At 41.9% G+C, this 20,682-nt stretch overlaps 1 protein-coding gene across 2 annotated transcripts in view; it reads right to left on the bottom strand.

Moving 5' to 3' along the window:
- Positions 1-20,682, bottom strand: part of efr3bb (EFR3 homolog Bb (S. cerevisiae)) — a 185,458-nt gene that overhangs the window by 91,363 nt on the left and 73,413 nt on the right. For both annotated transcript variants that reach the window (XM_060916374.1, XM_060916373.1), the window contains exons 7-9: positions 15,766-15,915; positions 7,650-7,784; positions 7,469-7,547 (exon numbers count right to left, since the gene is read on the bottom strand). In XM_060916374.1, coding sequence (XP_060772357.1) covers positions 7,469-7,547; positions 7,650-7,784; positions 15,766-15,915 — 364 coding nt within the window. The remainder of the gene's footprint in view (positions 1-7,468; positions 7,548-7,649; positions 7,785-15,765; positions 15,916-20,682) is intronic.

The following is a 20,682-nucleotide window of genomic DNA, read 5'->3' as shown; positions in this document are numbered from 1 at the left end:
TAGCTCATTCAGAAAATGTTTCAACTCCCTACATCTGCAGTACACTTTAGTTGAAAATAAGACCCCTTTTATGTTCATTTCATCTACTTATACCTTGAATATCTGTTGGCACTAATAAGGCCAACTTATAATTTTCACCATTACCGTTATCCATTTTTATGAACTTTCCGTTATCCATTACCGTTATCCATTTTTATGAACTTTCCGTTATCCATTTTTATGAACTTTCGCTGCCGAAACGTGGGTGGAACATCAGCATAGTGCCAGGTCCTAGCCTAGTTGTGCTGCTGACTGACTAAACTTTCTGAACTAGAAAGACACCAAGAAAACTCACTTATTCTGTTGAACGGTATCTTCCGTCAATATCATCCACATCATTCCTGTTGTATTTTATAACGTGTCTAACAGTGTTCATTAAGTTCATTCAGTTGCTAGCGTTGCCTGCAGACCAGGCGATGACACTTTGGATCCTGAAGGTCCCGGAGACGTTATGTCTGGGCTTTCAGTTTCTTCCCCGTGGTCGGTCCGCTTCAACCACTTAAGCATTTTTGTTCTGGCAAGAGTCGGCGCAGTGTGTGCGGTAGCAATTCCATTCCAAGTCCATATAATGCGGACTCCGGCCGAAGATTCTAGAACAGAATGCGCTGCTCTGTAGCCTACGGATGCAGGTGCATCGAAAGTGTAGCTACTATGTATTTTTCGCTGTTAACGTTTTAAAATTAAAATTGACAAATTAGGTGAATGTTTACGTATGTGTTACGGCTTTGTAAATAATATTAATGTAGAACTTTTTTTCTAGATCCGTTTTTTTCCATTGTCCCAGGATTGTCCCAGATATGATAATTTTGTGTCCCGATGACATTTTTTATGGTCCCCGGGACATCGGGACACCGTTAGTTTCGAGCGCTGCTTGAAACTGGTCTCACTGAATTCAGAAATGAATGCAAAACAACATACTTTTTACAGAATTAGAAATGTTTATCCATTCTCGAGATACTACAAAATCAAAGACTGAAGAGACAGCTTAATTTTTAGAAAACGGCCGTAATATTCCGTATGAGGATCACATGGTCCAAAACGGGCCTCGTTAACCAATGAGATCGAATGTTTTTTCTTAATAACTTTTTAATTTTCAAGATATTTACATGGAAATTGGCAGCACAGAGATGGTTGGATACTGAATACAAAGTTTGAAAAATGAGTCAAAACCAATGGTTCAAATTAGTATTAATGATGCTAATTAGGTAAAAATGTCCACTCTCTTCTTCAAAGTTTCACCAAATGGCTTTATTTGTGTGATATAAAGCTGATCTTAACTCTCATTTATACATCACAAATCAGGAGAAATCAAATGTTAATTATAAATAAAATCTGCATTGAAATGTCATTCACATCTACCATTCTCCATCGTAATAAAAGATCATTTCTAATCCCGTCTTTGTGCTCTGTAGGGCTTTGTATTTCTCAAAAGTACAGCCTACTAGTGTTTATATGAAAGAATTATCATATTCACAGCTTTCAAGTCTAACCTTGAAAAAAACCTTGTGATCCACATCCAATAAACAATTCATTCCTATCAACCTAACTGAAATCGACGCTCGCGTTTCTGACTTCCGGCTCTTAAAATCTCATTCCGACCGCTCGATATATTTCATCAAAAATACAGAACTACAATTATCTTCTAAAAGAGTTATTTATTTATATGAATCAGTTTGATTTGAAAAAAAAGTAAAGTAGGCAAAGCTATGAAAACTCACTCCAAAGCCTTCTGTGAATCAGAACGTCAAAACTAGCAGACGGAAAACGTTGCTGAATCCTTCATCAGAAACCGTGAGAGTGAGAGCGAGAGAACGTCCCTATAAAAGTGATCTGATTTGATATTCACGAGTAATCCAGTGGGAAACTGATCAGAAGAGAGAGACAGAGAGCCTGAGTGCTTTCCCATGACTCGAAAAGAAAAGCATCAGTGGTTTCCCGATGTCCCGCGAGCAGAGTTTTTACTCTGTTGTACTGACTTACAACCTGCCGTTATTCCCAAAGTACTGAACAGATCTTAATGAGATCAATTTCTTTGGAAAGCAAAGATGAGCTTTTTAATAAGAGAAAATATTCAAGAGTTAAACAACGACAGATTTGGAAACTTAGATGAGCGTCTGCATGGGCAATTTTCACAGCACGGCCAGCGAGCGTCTGATACTAGAAGAGTAGCTGAGAGTGCATTGAAACGGTAGGTTAAGAATATATAAGGGTCTGTCTCAGAAACTGCTCTCTCATTTGGGACATTATGGTCAAAAAATAAATTTTCCAAGTTTACTTTTTTTTTTTTTGCATTTACGTAACACTCAATGTTTCTTTTGTCATGTTTAATAAGAATAAAGATAGCATCTTGCTTTATCTGGCCTCCACTGTGGAAAGGTTTTTTATTACACTTCAAACGCTTTTGTAAAATTGATTTCCATCATGAAGAATTAAAGCCCCTCCTTCACAGATGAGTGAAAATATTGAATAAATTTCCTCTTTTTGATTGCTTGGGTTAAAAATGCCAAGTTATGATGACTGAATTGATTATTCACTTAAATATGAATAATATGATCCATTTTGGGTATTTGATATGGCGAAATAGGACACAATGGAAAAATCAAGAACGTACCGGAAAGATAAGAATAACGGTGGTGGTAAAAGAGCAGCGACTGTACCGGCTGAAGGTCGCGCGGGTCTCTGCTGCGGCGCGCGAGCAACGGGACACCACGACCGCACTGGACGGAGCGCGAGGCGGGGGCGGGGCAAAATGACTGGCCGTAGATTCTATCAAAAGTTCGATCTAAATTGACCATGGTTGCAAAATATTGGCCAAAAATACGCAAACACTACGAAATATGAAAGTAAGATGAAAAAGAAACATTCTATTGCCTTATACTGCAAGACTAAACCAAAATAAAACTGTCAAAACTCACTTTTTCAGCGATAACGTCCGAACAGATCACCCGCGTAACAGAGAGACCGCAAATGGAAGCACGATCAACTTCTAACTGTTAGAGCGGAAAATTCCATTCTACACACGCAAATTGTTAATGTGTGTCCTTCCCCGCACACAAATAACACGCTACGGTAAAAAATAGACCACAACTCATTTTATAGCTTCATACAAGAGCAGCTACCATCGTAACATTCTGTAAGAAACATATTCTATACCTAACTTTCAGCTTTCGTTTTAAAAAACAAAATCGCAGATTTATAACTAAATTTTTATATGGCGTAATGATTTTAAGTTACTACTTTTGGTGAGGTCGTGACCTCGACCCTGAGGCTTTCCGTTTAGATCAAAAACACACGATCGTATTGGTTTTGGGTTTGCGGAAAATGGAGTTACGACGGTGATGAAATATTCTGCGTGATGTTTTATTATGGTTATGATTATTCTGTGAGCGTGCCAATCCTTAGGTGGATAAAGTTACAACTTAAAATACAATCAGTGATAACTGTAGACTTTTCAGTGGACTACAACCTTTTTAAGGGAATGCGATGTAGTCGACCGTTTATCATGTCCCAGATTTGCAGAATTTTTGCCAAATTCTGAATAGAGTATTCACATCAAAGATTTAGTTTTACCTGTATTATTTCTTTCATCATTTTATTTCAAATTAAAACCAACATCACCATTCAAAACCGTATAGTTTATTGACTGAGTATATTTAGTGGGCTACCCCAACAGTACCCAGTTTCTGAGACAGACCCACTTAGTTGCGCACCTTTGCGTTCTTTCGAGTCGAGTAATAAGCTCCGTGGAAACCAAATCCGACTTGCATATACTAAACGAGAGTGCACCAAAGCGAGGTAAATAATTTTCCTTACAGCGATACTTTGAATGCATCTCGCGTTGTGCCTGATGAAAATAAAAACAAGATCAGCTGTGAGCTCCTGCTCACTTACACTTGTGTTCAAAATAATAGCAGTCCAACACGACTAACCAGATCAATCACTGTTTTTAGTGGAAATTATATTACTACATGGCAAATAATTTACCAGTAGGTGTAGTAGAGTCATAGAAAACCAACAGACCCAACATTCATGATATGCATGCTCCTGAGTCTGTGTAATCGAATAATTAAGTGAAAGGGACGTGTTCAAAATAATAGCAGTGTGGAGTTTAATTAGTGAGGTCATTCATTCTGTGAAAAAACAGATGTCAGTCAGGTGGCCCTAATTTAAGGATGAAGCCAGCACATGTTGTACATCCATTTCTCTCTGAAAACCTGAGAAACATGGGTCGTTCCAGACACTGTTCAGAAGAACAGCGTGCTTTGATTAAAACGTTGATTGGAGAGGTAAAGCGTATACTGTAAAGAAGTGCAGAAAATGATGGGCTGCTCGGCTAAAATGATCTCCAGTGCTTTAAAATGGACAGCAAAGCCAGAGAGACGTGGAAGAAAACAGAAGACTACCATTCGAATGGATCGAAGAATAGCCAGAATGGCAAAGACTCAGCCAATGATCAGCTCCAGGCAGTGGCGGCTGGTAGTCTTTCAAACAGGGGAGGCTGGTCGGTTACGATATTTCCAGATTTTAAAAGAAAAAACATAAATTTTGCCCATACTCTTGCCTCTGATCTGGCTGATTGTTGGCAGCGTCACAAACTGTGAAATAACAGGTTCTTTTGGCCCATTAGCCTACTGTCCAATATACATGATGGTGGTGTTGGGGGGGAGGGGTATATTTTCACATTTTATATTTTAAAATTGTGGCATGTTGTTTAAAAATTGATCATTATTGAAAGCAGCTCTTTGTCAGGAACCTCAGCAGTAGAGCTGGGTGCCACACATTTCATTCAATGACACTTTCCCTATATTTTACTTATTTTGACTGAGAAATGTTTTATTGACAATTTTGATAACCCTTCACTTTTAATCCAGGTCTGTAGTGTGAAATGTTCTCGGCTGTGTTTTTGTTTAAAAATGTTTTCCAAATTGTAGCTGTGTTTAATTCATATCCAGAAAAATATATATTCCAACATAATATACTCAGCATAAACATTTTAAATAGATTCTATATTTTTGGTCCATCCATGACATATTACTAAAGTAGCCTATTTACTGTTGTTGATGTGGGTCACTTGCTGTTAGCCAATTCACTTTCTCGTACCAGGAGAGCTGAAAGGAACAAGTATTATTCCCTACCTTTTTCACCAAGTCAGTTTGAGGCGTTGGTCTACCCTGCTCTTTAATTTTAATTTTTTCCTCGAAAGGAAGACTGGCAAATGGCTTCGCCAAAATTAAATCAGCAATGCTTGGCATCCGTGCGCAGCTTTCGTGCTAGCTGACTAGCCCCCTCAAGTTCAAGTTCAGTCACTCAAATAAACGACATTTCTGGAACTAAGATAGCAAACTTGACAACACTATATTTACACTTTATTTACAATGAAAATATATACAGACTAAAAAAGCTGGTAGAAACCGTATGTAATGAATGAAATAAGCTGATCTCTTACAATACACCACAGCACTTGCGAATCCGCATGGGACTGAACTGATGTTGCCAGATACTGCTGACGTTATCCAGCCCAAAATATGTTCAAAACCCGCCAATATGCACTTAAAACCGCCCAATTGAGCGGGAAACCCCCAATCTGGCAACACTGTACCGCTGCCTGTCTATAGTTGAAACGAGCTGTCAATCAAAGAAAATATCCGGCCGCTTTCACCAATCACCAGTCTCCTCGCGGAAACTGCCATGTCCCTCCCATGTGAGGCTCGGAGTCCGTGGGCGGGCGTTTTCGCAGTATTTGTCCAATAACCGTCTTGCATTTTGAGATTGAAAAGCGCAGAGCTCCCAAATGCCACTGAAGTCCACTGAGGCTGGGAGTCCGTGGGAGTCCGTAGGCGGGCATTTTCGCAGTATTTGTCCAATAATCGTCTTGCATTTTGAGATTGAAAGCGCAGAGCTCCCAATGCCCAATGCATCGCGCTGTTACGAGGGGGAGAAACTCACGCACACATTAAAGTTATAAGGGCATTTTTAGAGGAGGCTGAGCCTCCCTCGTTGTCTTAGAGCAATCGCCCGTGGCTCCAGGGTGATCAAAGACGGTCTGAAGTTACCTGTGAGTACTGTGACAATTAGAAGACGCCTGTGTGAAGCTAATCTATCGGCAAGAAGCTCCCGCAAAGTTCCACTGTTAAAAAAAAGACGTGCTGAAGAGGATACAATTTGCCAAAGAACACATCGACTGGCCTAAAGAGAAATGGAAAAACATTTTGTGGACTGATGAAAGGAAAATTGTTCTTTTTGGGTCCAAGAGCCGCAGACAGTTTTTCAGACGACCCCCAAACACTGAATTCAAGCCACAGTCCACTCTGAAGACAGTGAAGCATGGTGGTGCAAGCATCATGATATGGGAATGGTTCTCTTACTGTGGTGTCGGGCCCATTTATCGCATACCAGGGATCATGGATCAGTTTGCATATATCAAAATACCTGAAGAGGTCATGTTGCCTTATGCTGAAGAGGAAATGCCCTTGAAATGGGTGTTTCAACAAGACAACGATCCCAAACACACCAGTAAGCGAGCAGCATCAGGGTTCAAGACCAACAAAATTAAAGTCATGGAGTGGCCAGCCCAATCCCCGGACCTTAATCCGATAGAAAACTTGTGGGGTGACATCAAAAATGCTGTTTCTGAGGCAAAACCAAGAAATGCAGAGGAACTGTGGAATGTTGTCAAATCATCCTGGGCTGGAATACCTGTTCACAGGTGCCAGAAGTTCTCAGAAACCGTTGTTATACAATTAAATATTAGTTTAGTGATTCACAGGAATACTAAACCCTTAAGATTTTCAGTTTATACAGTAAATATTTGGAGTTTGTAATGAAAAATGCAGACACTGCTATTTTTTTGAACAGCCCAATGTTCATTTTTCTTCATTTTCTGTAAAGTAATTAAAATATTCATACATTTTTCTTCATGTTTTGATGTAGAATATAATGCGCAGTGTTCCCAATGCATGGACATAAAAACTATTATAAGGATTTTGAGCTTTACTCACGTTTTTAAACACACTGCTATTATTTTGAACACAACTGTACGTATCCCCCCGCTCTCACTTGTATCAGAACGCAAGCGATCAAAGGAATAGGACGCTTTTTATCAATGCTGACTTCAACAAATAATTAACGCTGAAACAAGTAAGTAAAGAGCAATGTCTCTGCCCAGGGATTTCAAACAGCATCCGAGTAAACTGTCATTTTGAAATAGCGTCAAAATCCACGCTCTATGTTTCGTAAATACATTCAGTCGGTAAACAGGAAGTCGATGTGCGACAGACCTGAAAATGGTACATACGGTATAGAACCTCAAGCTGAAGCTCGGTACCAAGTGACTATGATTTGTGGTTGCTGAGAAAAAGGGTGTTCTGGGGAGAGGGGGTATTTATAAATAAAATAAAAAATAAAAACAACAACAACAACAACCCCTCACCTGAATAGAGTACATGATGATCTTAAAGCAGCGCACAGCAAATGTTTTTCCTTCCCACAGAGAGTGATTATCAAGATGCCTGCAGGAAAAGCAGAAACAAATAATCAGAACATTAAAAAACATAATAATAATAACCTGATGATGAACACTTCGAGAGAAAGGAAACCGAAGTGTCTATTACATTAGGACGGGAGTGACCGCGTTCTTGATGTTGCCGTAGGCGGCGCGGCCCAGCAGCTCACGAAAACAGCGCTCAGTCAGCTCAGCTGGGCTTTCCTTCTCCTTCTCAGTGGACTGCAGCGGAGAGGGAGAACGACTGGAGAGAGAGATAGAGAGAAGGGAAGTTAGTAATAAAATATGTATTACACTCAGAGAATACGACTGAACTTCATCTTGATGCTATGATAGAATCTCGGAGCTTAATTAAAGCTCGTGATTAGCTTCAGGCTCCCAGCACTCCCAACTGTGCGTGAGCTCACAGCGTGTTCCCATTACTCCGTGCGCGCGCACGCACACACGCATGTGGAAGGTCTCGCCAATTTTCCATCATTTATTCAGCAGCCTATTCTCGTCCCTGCTCGCTTCCTGAACTCATCACTGCATCCTGCTGGTTCCACCTGGGACACTTTGACTCCTAAAGGCCTGCTCGGGTCTAATTTGCAAATACAGGTAGCCGTCGACTTACGACTGCATTTGGTTACGACTGACCGGTCGTAAGTCGGCCTATGGTAAATGAACGTGAGTATATTGTGATGTGTAATGATATTGTAACCATCTTAAAGTCTTATTTTATCAACATTTTTTTTATTTCATTACCTCGGCTCTATTTGGTTTAAGTCAAACACTGCATACTACACTGCGTACAGTACAATATGTGCAAAACAAAAAATACAAAATACAGGTGTGAAAAATAGAAAACATTTTAGTTTGAAACATACCAAAATACAAATGTAAAACATAGCAAAATACAAAATTTAGTGACCGCTGGCATCACTGGTGCTTGGCTGTGGGTCGTCTACGTCATAATCAGCTTTTGCGGCGCTCAGGCTGGCGGGAGCATTTGCTCGTTTCATAAACCAGGAGCTGGGGCGGAAACTGTATGACAGAGCGCGAGAGAGACTGCGCATGTGCCTGGAGCTGGGGCGGAAACTGTTGTACGCGGCAAGAGGCGCTGCCGGGAGCTGGGGCGGAAACTGTTGTACATGGCGAGAGGTGCTGCCAGGAGCTTGGGGCAAGAGGCTGCCGGGAGCTGGGGCGGAAACTGTCGTACGCGGCAAGAGGCGATGTCGGGAGCTGGGGCGGAAACTGTCGTACGCGGCGAGAGGCTGCTGGGAGCTGGGGCGGAAACTGTATGACAGAGCGTGAGAGAGACTGCGCATGTGCCTGGAGCTGGGGCGGAAACTGTTGTACGCGGCAAGAGGCGATGTCGGGAGCTGGGGCGGAAACTGTCGTACGCGGCGAGAGGCTGCCGGGAGCTGGGGCGGAAACTGTCGTACGCTCAGCTAGCAAACACTTGCCAGTCATAACCAGACGGTCGTAAAGTCGATCAGTCGTAAGTCGCATAGGTCATAAGTCGACGACTACCTGTACCTGGCGATGAAAAACCGGTCCCATCAATCGTATGATGCACGACGACTGTTCTCCGAGCTTCGCGAGTTTTTTTTTTTAATGCATGCACTGAAATTTGGTGGCGATGTTTTCGTTGGCGGATACTCACAGATGGGTTTGGGAATACTTCCTGATGCTCGGGGGAAGCATCGCCAACCCTCTTGAGATCTATTCGTCTTGAATCCATGCCTCCCCGATGCTCACGGGAGCCTTGGCGTAGCCTGACCTTTGCCAAGACTTAAAAAGCACGTTTACGTTCCTAGAGTGCGTTGTGCGCACTCTCGGGACCCAGTCGTTATGGGAAATACCTGATGCCGATTTGAGTGCAAATCAGCATGCGCATATACGCAAGGACGCCGTTTTGACAGAGATTTTGCAAGCGTTGGGTCAGGTATGCAGCGGTAGATGGCTCTAAGTGCAGGAAGAGGGTGTGTGTGTGATCTTGACAAAAACTAAAACACAAACGTAGAGTCTTAGGTCGATGATACACACGGCGCAACTTTTTGGGCAGTATTGCCAGGCAATTGCGCTTCGACATTTTCCCATTGAGACTGGGCAACATCATTTCTATCTGAATGATTTTGATCACTTTTGGCAACTTTTTAAGATCATCCAATCAGAGTGCTAGCAGCGGATCACATGATCACCTGAGAGCTTCTGAAATTTTCAACAAAGATGGCGGTGTCTCCGTATAAACCCAAAGTGGTGAATTTACCTCATCAGTAGACATCTATTTTTATGCGCTCAGGCTGGAATTAAGACATTGATTTTTTTTTCCCAGTTAAGTGTAAACCACCATTAGCTAACCACCGCTTCATAGAGACTGAATGGGATTTAGCTAACTAGTGGTGATTTTTGCAAGCATAGCGAGCTGAAAGTTATCGCTAGCTATGTCGGGATAACGTTAGCTCTCTTGCGTCAAGTTAAAAGTGATGGGCAGCTCATGTTTTTTTGTTGTTGTTGAGAGCTGTAATAGAGATTGTCTAACTTATCGTCTGATTTAATTCACATCCGGAGCACGACTACTTGTGGAACCCGAGGGCAAAACACAGGGGCGCAGATACATTTTTTGAACTGGGGGGGACAAAGCTGCCAGCAAACCAACCCCACCCCCACCATGTGTTGTGCGAGGAACACTAGTTCCTCGCACAACTAGTTCCTAGGAAAACTAGTTTTAAAACCGCTAAGTTCCAACTGTTAAACATAGCGAGAGGCTGGGCTACGTGTGTGTGTGTAAAGTGTAAACCAGTGCATCCTGACTTTCTAACTATGCCTGTGTTGCGTGAGCGGCAGTCAGTCAACAACTCTTCGCAAAGTTTCCTTATGAAACAATATGCTCGCTGAAATTATGGCAGGGAACGCCAGATTAAACATTAAAACTGCCTTCTGAGCACTGTATCTACAGGCTACCACCGAAAGAAGGAGGCTACCAGAAAGGCATCACTACTCCGTACGATTTTACTTTCACTACGACATTACTTTGAACAGACTATCAAAAAATTGCAAGGTGATATGATAAAGTAAGGCACAGTTTACTTACAGTCGTCGTTTTCTGAAAAAAAAACGATGCAATCGTTTTCTGCCTTTTCGGTTTGGCACCCTTCATCATGCCGTGTTGGGGTCCTGAACTAGGAGCTGTCCCCGATATGCCTGTCAAACTTGTTGTGGGTAACCATAGCAACCAAGCTCGAGCTCGCAACCTGTGCAGTCTGCGCAGCTCAACCAACCGAATATCAGTCTTTGTTTTGTTTTATGTGAGTTGTTGCAACTATGTATACACTGCCGTGCACCTCAATAAACCGAATGGTAATTAGTCTTTTGATTTTTCCGTGAGGTTTGCCTTATGCAAAGAAAGACAGCATAGACGTTTTTTTCCTCCCTATAAGTGGGGGGGACCGAACGAGGTGAATTTAAATCTGGGTGGGACGAATCACACCCGTCCCACCCTCTATCTGCGCCCGTGGCAAAACAGTACAAACTTCGGAAACTTTAAAAAAAAAAAAAAAAAAGAAAGCCTTTCAGGAGCTCCGTCACACCCTTTTCCTCCTCAGCAGCATCTTCTGGTCAGTTATTAGTTAGAGCATAGGTGATTGAGGCTAACAGCATTTTTAAAGGGATTTAAAAAGTGTTTATTATTAACAGAATCATGCGGTTATTTTGACTTATAAATGTTAAAATAATGGCAAATTATCTTTTGACCAGAGGATCTATTCAGCTTTGTTCCAGAAGTGATTCTTACTTGAGCGAAATAAATAAAAAAGGCTGAAGCCAAGACGAAAGTGACGGCTGGAAACGTTTCAATCGATTTGCTCTTATCTGATTGGCTGGTTGTTGCCAATTGTCTGTTGCCCTAATTAGTTGCCCTGTGTCTCGCCTGGTTGCCCTTTGCTGGCAACATTGCCCAAAATGTTGCCCCGTGTACCATCAACCCAAGGGTCGCTTTCACGTGAACTCAGCTGTAGCGAGAAAGTGATTCGACTCGGACTTGAGTCGACCGCAGGAAGTGAATCAAAGCTGTGAAAGTGCGCAGACTGGTTTGGAATGCCATTTAAGTCAAAAGTAAATAAATAATAAATAAAAGGCACCCGAATCGAAACCGTAGGTGTGGATTTTAACGGCGTCCGAAAGAAAAATACGCCATGAGGGGAAAAAAAAAAAAAAAGTCACTGAAGTGAACTCTCACTTCTTCTCTCTTCTGTTCTCCTGATAATGATGGTCGAGGGGGAGTTAATAACAAGCTGCCATTTACACTAAGAGCCAATTAGCACTTCAAACAGCAGAATAGGAGTAATTAACATCTCATCCAGTGCTGTAATTAAGCCCGTCAGTGGTCACATCGATGGGAAACGCAGCAGGAGAGCGGACGCCGGAGGAACGCGCCAAACCTCCATCAGCTCTCTGCATCGGTGCATCGGTACCACCAATCCAAGACCGCAAAACTGACCCACACTCTCTCAGGAACTCTCTCTCCCTCATCCCCAGTACTTACCAGAACTCTCCTCCTGGATGTGCATTTCAAATGTTTAGACTGAAATATTCATGAGTTCAGTCATTCTGGTGCTTTCGCTGTAAGCGATCAAAAGAGAAGAAGGAGCTTCTGAGACGTTGACACAAATGCTGGATACAGTGCAGCCAAGGGTTGAAACTTGGTGGTCGCGCAGTCGCCAGTGGCAACTAAAAACTGACCAGGGCCACTAAAAAGTTGAGGTATGATTTGAGAAGTACGAAAAAAAATTCCAATAAAACGTTCCTTCCTTAGAGTACCTTTCTTTTCTTTGCTTTCCTCAACTCGAAGCGCGTGAATTCTCGTAATAGTTCTAAAAGTGCAAAATTCAAAGCCGTTCGTGAGTTTTCAGATCGCCCCACGATATCCGCTGCTGTGTCCGAAATCACTCACTACTCACTATAAAGTGGACTACATAGTGCGTCCGCCATTTTGTAGTGCTATCCGAACGTATAGTCAGAATACACAGTCACTTTGCACGGTCACATTACCCCATAGCAACAGTAACTAGGGTGCCATGACAGAGGGCATGCTTCAGTGCTTCATTCAGCCGAGTTCGTTGTTATTGATTGGTCTGGGAAGGTTTTAGCGCATTTTTGGATGTACAACTCATTTTGAATGAAACAAAAGACATCAGATTTTTTAATTTAGCAAAGTAATTCATGATCGGGGGGAAAAAACTAGACGAGTTTCTAAACATACTGTAGAATGGAAAAACGGGGGGGAAAAAAATACCATTCTTCGGGACTCTGTGTCGAACAGAGAGGTCAAAAACCCTATGGTACGCTCACTTCATTTCCACGAAGGTAAGAATTAAAAAGAAATAAATAAATTCTCATCTCATCTCATTATCTCTAGCCGCTTTATCCTTCTACAGGGTCGCAGGCAAGCTGGAGCCTATCCCAGCTGACTACGGGCGAAAGGCGGGGTACACCCTGGACAAGTCGCCAGGTCATCACAGGGCTGACACATAGACACAGACAACCATTCACACTCACATTCACACCTACGGTCAATTTAGTGTCACCAGTTAACCTAACCTGCATGTCTTTGGACTGTGGGGGAAACCGGAGCACCCGGAGGAAACCCACGCGGACACGGGGAGAACATGCAAACTCCGCACAGAAAGGCCCTCGCCGGCCATGGGGCTCGAACCCGGACCTTCTTGCTGTGAGGCGACAGCGCTAACCACTACACCACCGTGCCGCCAATAAATAAATAAATTAATAAATAAATAAATTAATTAATTAATTTCACAACTGCAGCGTGGTGCTCATTCTTATACAGTGAAATGAACATGAGTCTCAACACAGCAGCTTGGCACAGCCTCACCTTCACCAAGACTTAAAGTGGATTTACATTCGGGGATCTTTCGGAGCTCCCTGTGCATGCGCTTGAGACCCAGTCATTATGGGAAACACCTGATGCTGATTTGAGTGCAATCGGCATGCCGTTTTCACAGTCTTTTTGTGAAGTATTCGGTCAGGTATGCGGCGGTAGACGGGTCTAGGTGCAGGAAGAGGAAGAGTGTTTATTAGCAGGCGTGATATTTACAAAAACAAAACACAAACGAAAGCAGTCATAACCATGGCTAGAAGCAAACGTGATGGTGATAATGATAATACTTCACAAAGCCTCCGTGTTCTTATGCGCATATTCTGACTGCACTCAAAATCATCATCATCAGGTGTTTCCCATAATGACTGGGTGACATAATTACGCTCTGAAGGATCCCCAAATGTAAATGCGCTTCAAGTCTCGGTGAAAGTGAGGCTGTGCAGAGGTTCGTGTTCACGTCACTGTATAAGAATGAGCACCATGCTGCAGTTGTGAAATTTTTTTTTTTTAATTCTTACCTTGGTGGAAACGAAGTGAGCATACTATACGGGTTTTTTACCTTTCCTCCTTTTGACTCCACATCCCGCTGAATGTTTTTCTCTTCTACGTTAAGAAATTTCTCTAGTTTTTGCTAGAATGTGAATAATGTGCAATATCTAAACAACAAGTGTGGAAGACGCCATCCTCTACCTGCTATACTGAGCCCACTCGCATCTGGATAAAGGAAATGGCACAGTGAGGATCCTCTTCTTGGAGTTCTCGAGTGCCTTCAACACCATCTAGCCCCTACTGCTTCAGTACAAACTGAGCAGGATGCGCCCAGTACAGGACAGGCCGCAGTGCGTCAGGCTGAAGGGCATCACGTCTGACACTGTAATTAGCAGCACCGGAGCACCCCAGGGCACGGTGTTGGCCCGTTCTCTCTTCACCCTGTACACCGTGGACTTCTGCTACAACTCGGAGCTGTGTCACATTCAGAAGTTTGCTGATGACACAGCCATCATTGGGTGTATCAGTGACGACAGAGAGGAGGAGTATAGGAGCCTGGTGAGGGACTTTGCTGTGTGGTGCAACAGGAACCATCTGCAGCTCAACACCTCGAAGACCAAGGAGCTGGCCATTGACTTTGGGAGGTCCAGACCAAGGTCATGACCAGTTCTGATCGAGGGAGTCGAGGTGGAGGCTGTGGATTCCTACAAGTACCTCGGGCTGTGGCTGGACAGCAAGCTGGACTGGACTTGCAACACCAATCACTTATACAGGAAAGGACAGAGCAGGCTATACTTCCTTAGGAGGCTGCAGTCCTTTAACATCTGCAGGAAACTCCTGTGGATGTTCTATCAGTCTGTGGTCGCCAGTGTCCTGTTTTACACCGTGGGGTGCTGGGGGGGGCAGCGCATCCAAGGAGGACACATCCAGGCTGGACAAACTGATCAGGCGGGCCGGCTCTGTGGTCAGCATGAAGCTGGACACTCTGGTGATGGTGGCAGAGAAGAGGTCTATGGACAAACTATTGAACATCATGGACGATGCCAGTCACCCTCTGCACACCGTCATCAGCAACCAGAGGAGCCTGTTCAGTGACAGAATGCTCCTTCCCAAGTGCAGGACGAACAGACTCAAAAACTCCTTTGTCCGTCACGCCATCAGACTGTACAACTCCTCTCTGGGGGGGGAGGAGGGGTAACAGGAGGACAGAGGACGGGAAGGAGCAGTAGCCTAGCCTAACAATAAGCAATACCGGACAATGTGCAATATAAAGTGCAATATCTTTCCTGCTCCCCCCCCACACACTTACCCTAACCCCACTTCTCCCCCCATATCTTATTCTTTTATATTTGTATATGTAAATACTTAATTTATTTTAATTTATCTAGAAGTTTTCTCCATTTCTTTTCTCTGTTTATCTGTAATGATGCTGCTGGAATCTTAATTTCCCTGAGGGAACCCTCCCAAAGGGATCAATAAAGTTTTATCTAATTAGAGAGAATTAAATGTTGTTGATTTAAGCCATTTCTGGGGGCATACGTTAAACACAGTGGGGTGTTATTCAAGTAAAAATTGTTTTACATTTTTTTTTGTTTGACTCGAGGAAATTTAAAGGCCACTTTATTTTGGCCTGGGCCACTAAGAATTCAGGCAGGGATACTGACCCGAGCGGCGACCAAGCGCTGAAGTTAATTTTTAGTCCTGTGTAGCTATACAATGTGACATAGAAAAACACTGGGTGGACTTCAGGACTAAAGCACCGCCGCACACAGGCGTAGCGAGGACTAAATTCTGAACAGACCAACAATTTAACGAAAGAAAGACTCAAGTCAAACAGTTTTACAGAGACATGACTGACCTCTCGGTTCCTTCTCCAGACTGTAGATTAAACAGCAGAGACGGTACGATCTTGTCCATGTGCTGCGGATCCCAGATGTTCGCCTGCAGTTCGTCATTGACCGTCTTCCTCACCACTCCCTGCAGTCCTTTTATACCAGCCATGCGGATTCTGAGACACGGAGACATTCAGGAAGACCGAAATGATCCAAAAGTCATCAATCCTCAGAAATTGAAGCCGCTCTCAAAAGATTATTACTTGTCGCACTATACGACCAAAATAATTCGTAGGCTAAAATAATTCTGTAACAATAACATGTTTCAGTGTTGTTGAATTATTTAGAAATTACAAGTTCATGGCATTTTTTTCACTCAAAACAGTCATTTTTTGAAAGGTAGTTTTCATATTTTTAGTCAGTGCGTTTTGTTTCCACATATCGTAATATTACAGTGTGAAAATTTCATGAGGTATCCTCATCTGATTCAGAAGATATGGCCTGTTGATCAAGACCACCGTTTCGGTGAATTGGTGGGGGCTACACAGACTACACCGGTGTATGTGCCTGTGTTATATATGCAGTTGGCATGTTAAAAAGATTTCAGGTTGTAGAACATTTTAAAGGTGTCATTCCACGACAAACCATTTAATACTTGCTCTTTTTGAAATACCATAGGTCACTCTGAGTTGCATATGCATGCTGCACGTGAAAATGTTCTTCTACCCCCATTCCCTGTATTAGCCTATGAGTCATTCCACCGAATCGGTGCCATTTTCGTCCCTAGAAAATTATATGTATAAATGCACATAAAAATGTACTTTAAAATACATTTCCTTATTACGCAGGATGTCCTGCACATTGATCGGATTTCAAATTTAAGATATATAATTGTAAGGATTAATAAAAAACTACCTAAAACACTGAAAAATAGCATGTGTTACCTGTCCCCGCACTCTAACTTTATACTTAACTATGAAATATTATGATTAAAATCCTTCAGAAACAGTATTTCTTTTGCACTGTTGTGTGACTCTATATCCTATCCATGGTGTAAGTCTATTTTTTTCATAAGAAATCCACAATATCCTAGTTAAAATACACATTTTAGTCGTGTCCCTGGGTTTTCACTCAGTCCTGTTACCCAAACATATTACCCCATCTGACAAATTTGGAACATTCCATAAATCACATGCTCAACAGGAAGTTACATCAGTTGTGTCTTCTGAAGGCCATGGGAAGACCAAAAGTTAGTTCTCTCATTTACTTTTCTGTATATTTGATGATTTTTTAACTTTGACTGATAAGGTCAATGTCAACATACTGTCCTGTTACTTAAATTATTATTTTAAAAATACAGATTTTTGGTAAATCACTAGAATGTGCTAAGTGTGGTCATGCTATTAGCGATGATGCCATGTGGCTTAATTCCATGTATTAGCTAATCCTAGGCTAAAAACTCAGTCCTGTTACTTTCAGAGTTTTGGTAACAGGACTGAAAAAAATGCAGCCATCTTTGACTTCCAAACCTTGTAACGTAGCCTGAGGTTGACCAATACACGTTTTGAATAGTTAAGTATGTGTGTTATTATAATCAGTGTTGAAAAGATAAAACAAATTAAGTTTAATTTGGGAGTGGTACAACAAGCAAATGGCTCCCATTTGGTGGAATCTCCCCTATGAAAGAAAATAGATGGAAAAACGAGCGAATCAGAAAAAGCCCTACGAACTTGCATCACTTCAAAAATTAGTAGTCATGGCCTCGCCCATAATCCACTGGAGGTAGCGTCACAGTGCTGTTAGCCAATCAGAAGTGATATGTTTACATGTCATGAATATTCATGAGTAAGAGCTGAAATCCTGTCGCTCTCCCGCCACCCGCTCCTCCACCAAACTAGAACAGCCTGAAACAGGAGCACCACAGCATTTTTTTTTCACCAAAACCGGCTCACAGGGCATTCATTCATACTAGAGACCACTGCACAATTAATGAAAAAACGATGTAATGACACCTTTAATGATACCTTTAACTTAAATTAAAAAACGTGTATGGCAACGAGCACAGAATCAAACATCTCTAACGAAGAAACGCCTAACGAAGAATTGGGGGCTACGGAGACTACATTTCTCAATTAGACCACTACTCAGTGCAATTACTTCAAGTCTGTAATGACTAAAGGCATTTTTATACAGTACCTTTACTTCTCAGTGTAATTATAAAATCATTATGGGAAATTATTTAACGCTGGTCCAACCCCGAGTTTAGAGAGGGCTACGGAGACTACATTGCTTTTTCCATTATACCAGTCAACATTTTCAATGAACGCTGAAAGGTGTCGGTGCTTTACAGTCAACTAATTTTTTCTGTGCATTATTCCTACATATATAGAGATTGAAACTACCAAAATGGATACCATTAAAAGAATCAGTGATTTAATTTTTGGGTTCCTTTTTGAGAACGTGGACCAAAAACGTCATTTGGCATAACGACGGACACGTTATTAAAGAACTGCTAAATTTTTGCCAGGTGATAAATGACTCCTTTATATGCATATGTTAAATTAAGCAGAGAACAGCACAACATGCCAAAACAGCCCTAAAATGGACCACAAAGGCATAAAAAAATTAAAGAATCAACATGGAAACAAAATTTTTAAAAAGTTCTCTGTGGTGAGCCGATGACACTAATGTAAACATACAAGTTTAATACAAGAAACTTGACATTTTTTTAAAGGTCCCATGGCATGAAATTTTCACTTTGAGGTTTTTTAACGTTAAAATGAGTTCCTCTGACCTTCTTAAGTCACCCCAGTGGCTAGAAATTTCATAATGTGTAAACCAAACTATGCCCAACATTTGAGAATGGCGCGTCAAAATGGCGCGTTGATAAACTCTTCCCTTTACTACGTCAGCAAGGGAGATGATCCCCACGCCCCCCCTCTGGATTCCCACCCACTGTATGGATTGCCCGCCCAGCTCAAAAGTTGCCACCAAACATGGAAATTGCGCTGTACATGGATGTGACAACACAGAAAGGAGTCTGTTTTTACTGCCGACGGGAGAGCCCCTGAAGACGCAGTGGCTTAATTTTATTTACTCCAATAATACGCCGTCGAGTCTACCTAAGACGGTGTATGTTTGTCGGAAGCATTTTCCTGAGGAATGTTTCCACAACTTGGGACAGTACAGGGCAGGTTTTGCACATCAACTGTCACTGAAGCCTGGGTCCGTACCAAGCATCCCTGCCGCATCAGCAACAAACACCGAACAAGTAAGTGTATAACTGTTAAGTCGTTTTGCCGTGTTTTAAAATCGGTGCCACGTTAGCCTTGCAATGGCTACATTAGCTGTGCAGCTAACCGCTTCCTGCAGTTAGCCAGGTACTCTGCGCTACAAAACCAAAAAGCATGCAGCATGCTCTGTTATAATAGCCAATCAAAACAGTTTTTACAAAGACACCCACATTCTTTTTTTTAAGTCACTCGTTCATTTTATTTGTTTGTTTGTTCAGTAAAAACCCAAACATTTGTTGAATTTATTTTATTTCCTTGCGTCGCACCTTAATGACGTCAGCGCACGGTATTTTTCCCTTCGCGGTTTGTTCCTTCTCTCTCGCCATAATAAGACACCCACATCCGCTTGTTCTGACCCACTGGAGGTAGCGTCACAGTGCTGTTAGCCAATCAGAGGTAACACGTTTACATGTCATGAATATTAATGATAAGAGCTGAAATCCTGTCGCTCTCCCGCCACCCGCTCCTCCACCAAACTAGAACAGCCTGAAACAGGAGAACCACAGCATTTTTTTTCACCAAAACCGGCTCACAGGGCATTCATTCATACTAGAGACCACCGCACAATTAATGAAAAAACGATGCCATGGGACCTTTAAATACATCTTATTTCTCTGAATGTGTACCGAGTGAAAAAAAAATGCGGTCAGCTTATGACATCAATCAACATGATCCAGGCTTGGGTTCTAGCTCACATTAACACCAACATTCAAAGCGAGCTCATTAGCATGGTTATTTACTTTTTTTTATGCCTCCGCCACCGTACGGTGCAGGAGGCATTATGTTTTCGGGTTGTCCGTCCGTGTGTGCGTCCGTCTGTCCTGAAACCTTGTGAACGCGATATCTCAAAGGCTAAAGCAGAGATGCCTACCCCAAATTTTGAATTTCAGTATTCTTGAAAACATTTTTCAGTATTTTGGAATGACTTTCAGTAACATTAATTTATGCGCATTTCCATTATAAAGAGGTGTATATACCAATATGTTTAACATTTAAATTTTTAAAAAGAACTGTTTTGTGTGAATTGAATAAACAAAACGTGAGCAGCCATCTCAACTGAATTTCCACTCAACAAATTTCTAGAGCACGCAATATATCACATTTTTATAAATACAATAGTGTTCCCTGTTTGCAGACATTACGGTTGACTACCAATCATTGGTATTGAATGTAACTCCTCAAAAGTATTATATTATATTGCCTGGCAAAATGTTCTACCTGTTAACGGATTCTAATAAAATTAAAAAAAATTTCTTATTTCATGCCAAAGAGAGTCCGACATTGTTATCTTAATGTCCCAATATATAAATACTTCAGCATAATGCTTCAGAAGAGACATTGAATAAAATGACATTTATAATTGTATTTAAAACAGTGGAATGATCAATTTTTTGCCACAATCCCAACAGCACTAATCATAAAATTCTGTTTTTGATCATACTACATGTACATTTGCACTTGCAACACTGAAAAGACTTTGAATTAAAGAAGTCCAGCCAGTGTTTGATATTTCAGTGAATAAAAACCAGACATGTAAAAAGAAACTGAATAAGTTTAACTCACATTTCATGGCACTAATTGGCAAGTTCAACTCCAAGCACAGGTCAACCATCACCGTGTGTCACGTTCCGTGTCTTTTCATCCACAGAT

This window comes from Neoarius graeffei, chromosome 3 (assembly GCF_027579695.1).
Source record: "Neoarius graeffei isolate fNeoGra1 chromosome 3, fNeoGra1.pri, whole genome shotgun sequence".
In the NCBI taxonomy this organism is placed as follows: Eukaryota; Metazoa; Chordata; class Actinopteri; order Siluriformes; family Ariidae; genus Neoarius; species Neoarius graeffei.
Note: the sequence above shows the minus strand (reverse complement) of the source record. Positions and strands in the feature narration are given on the sequence as shown.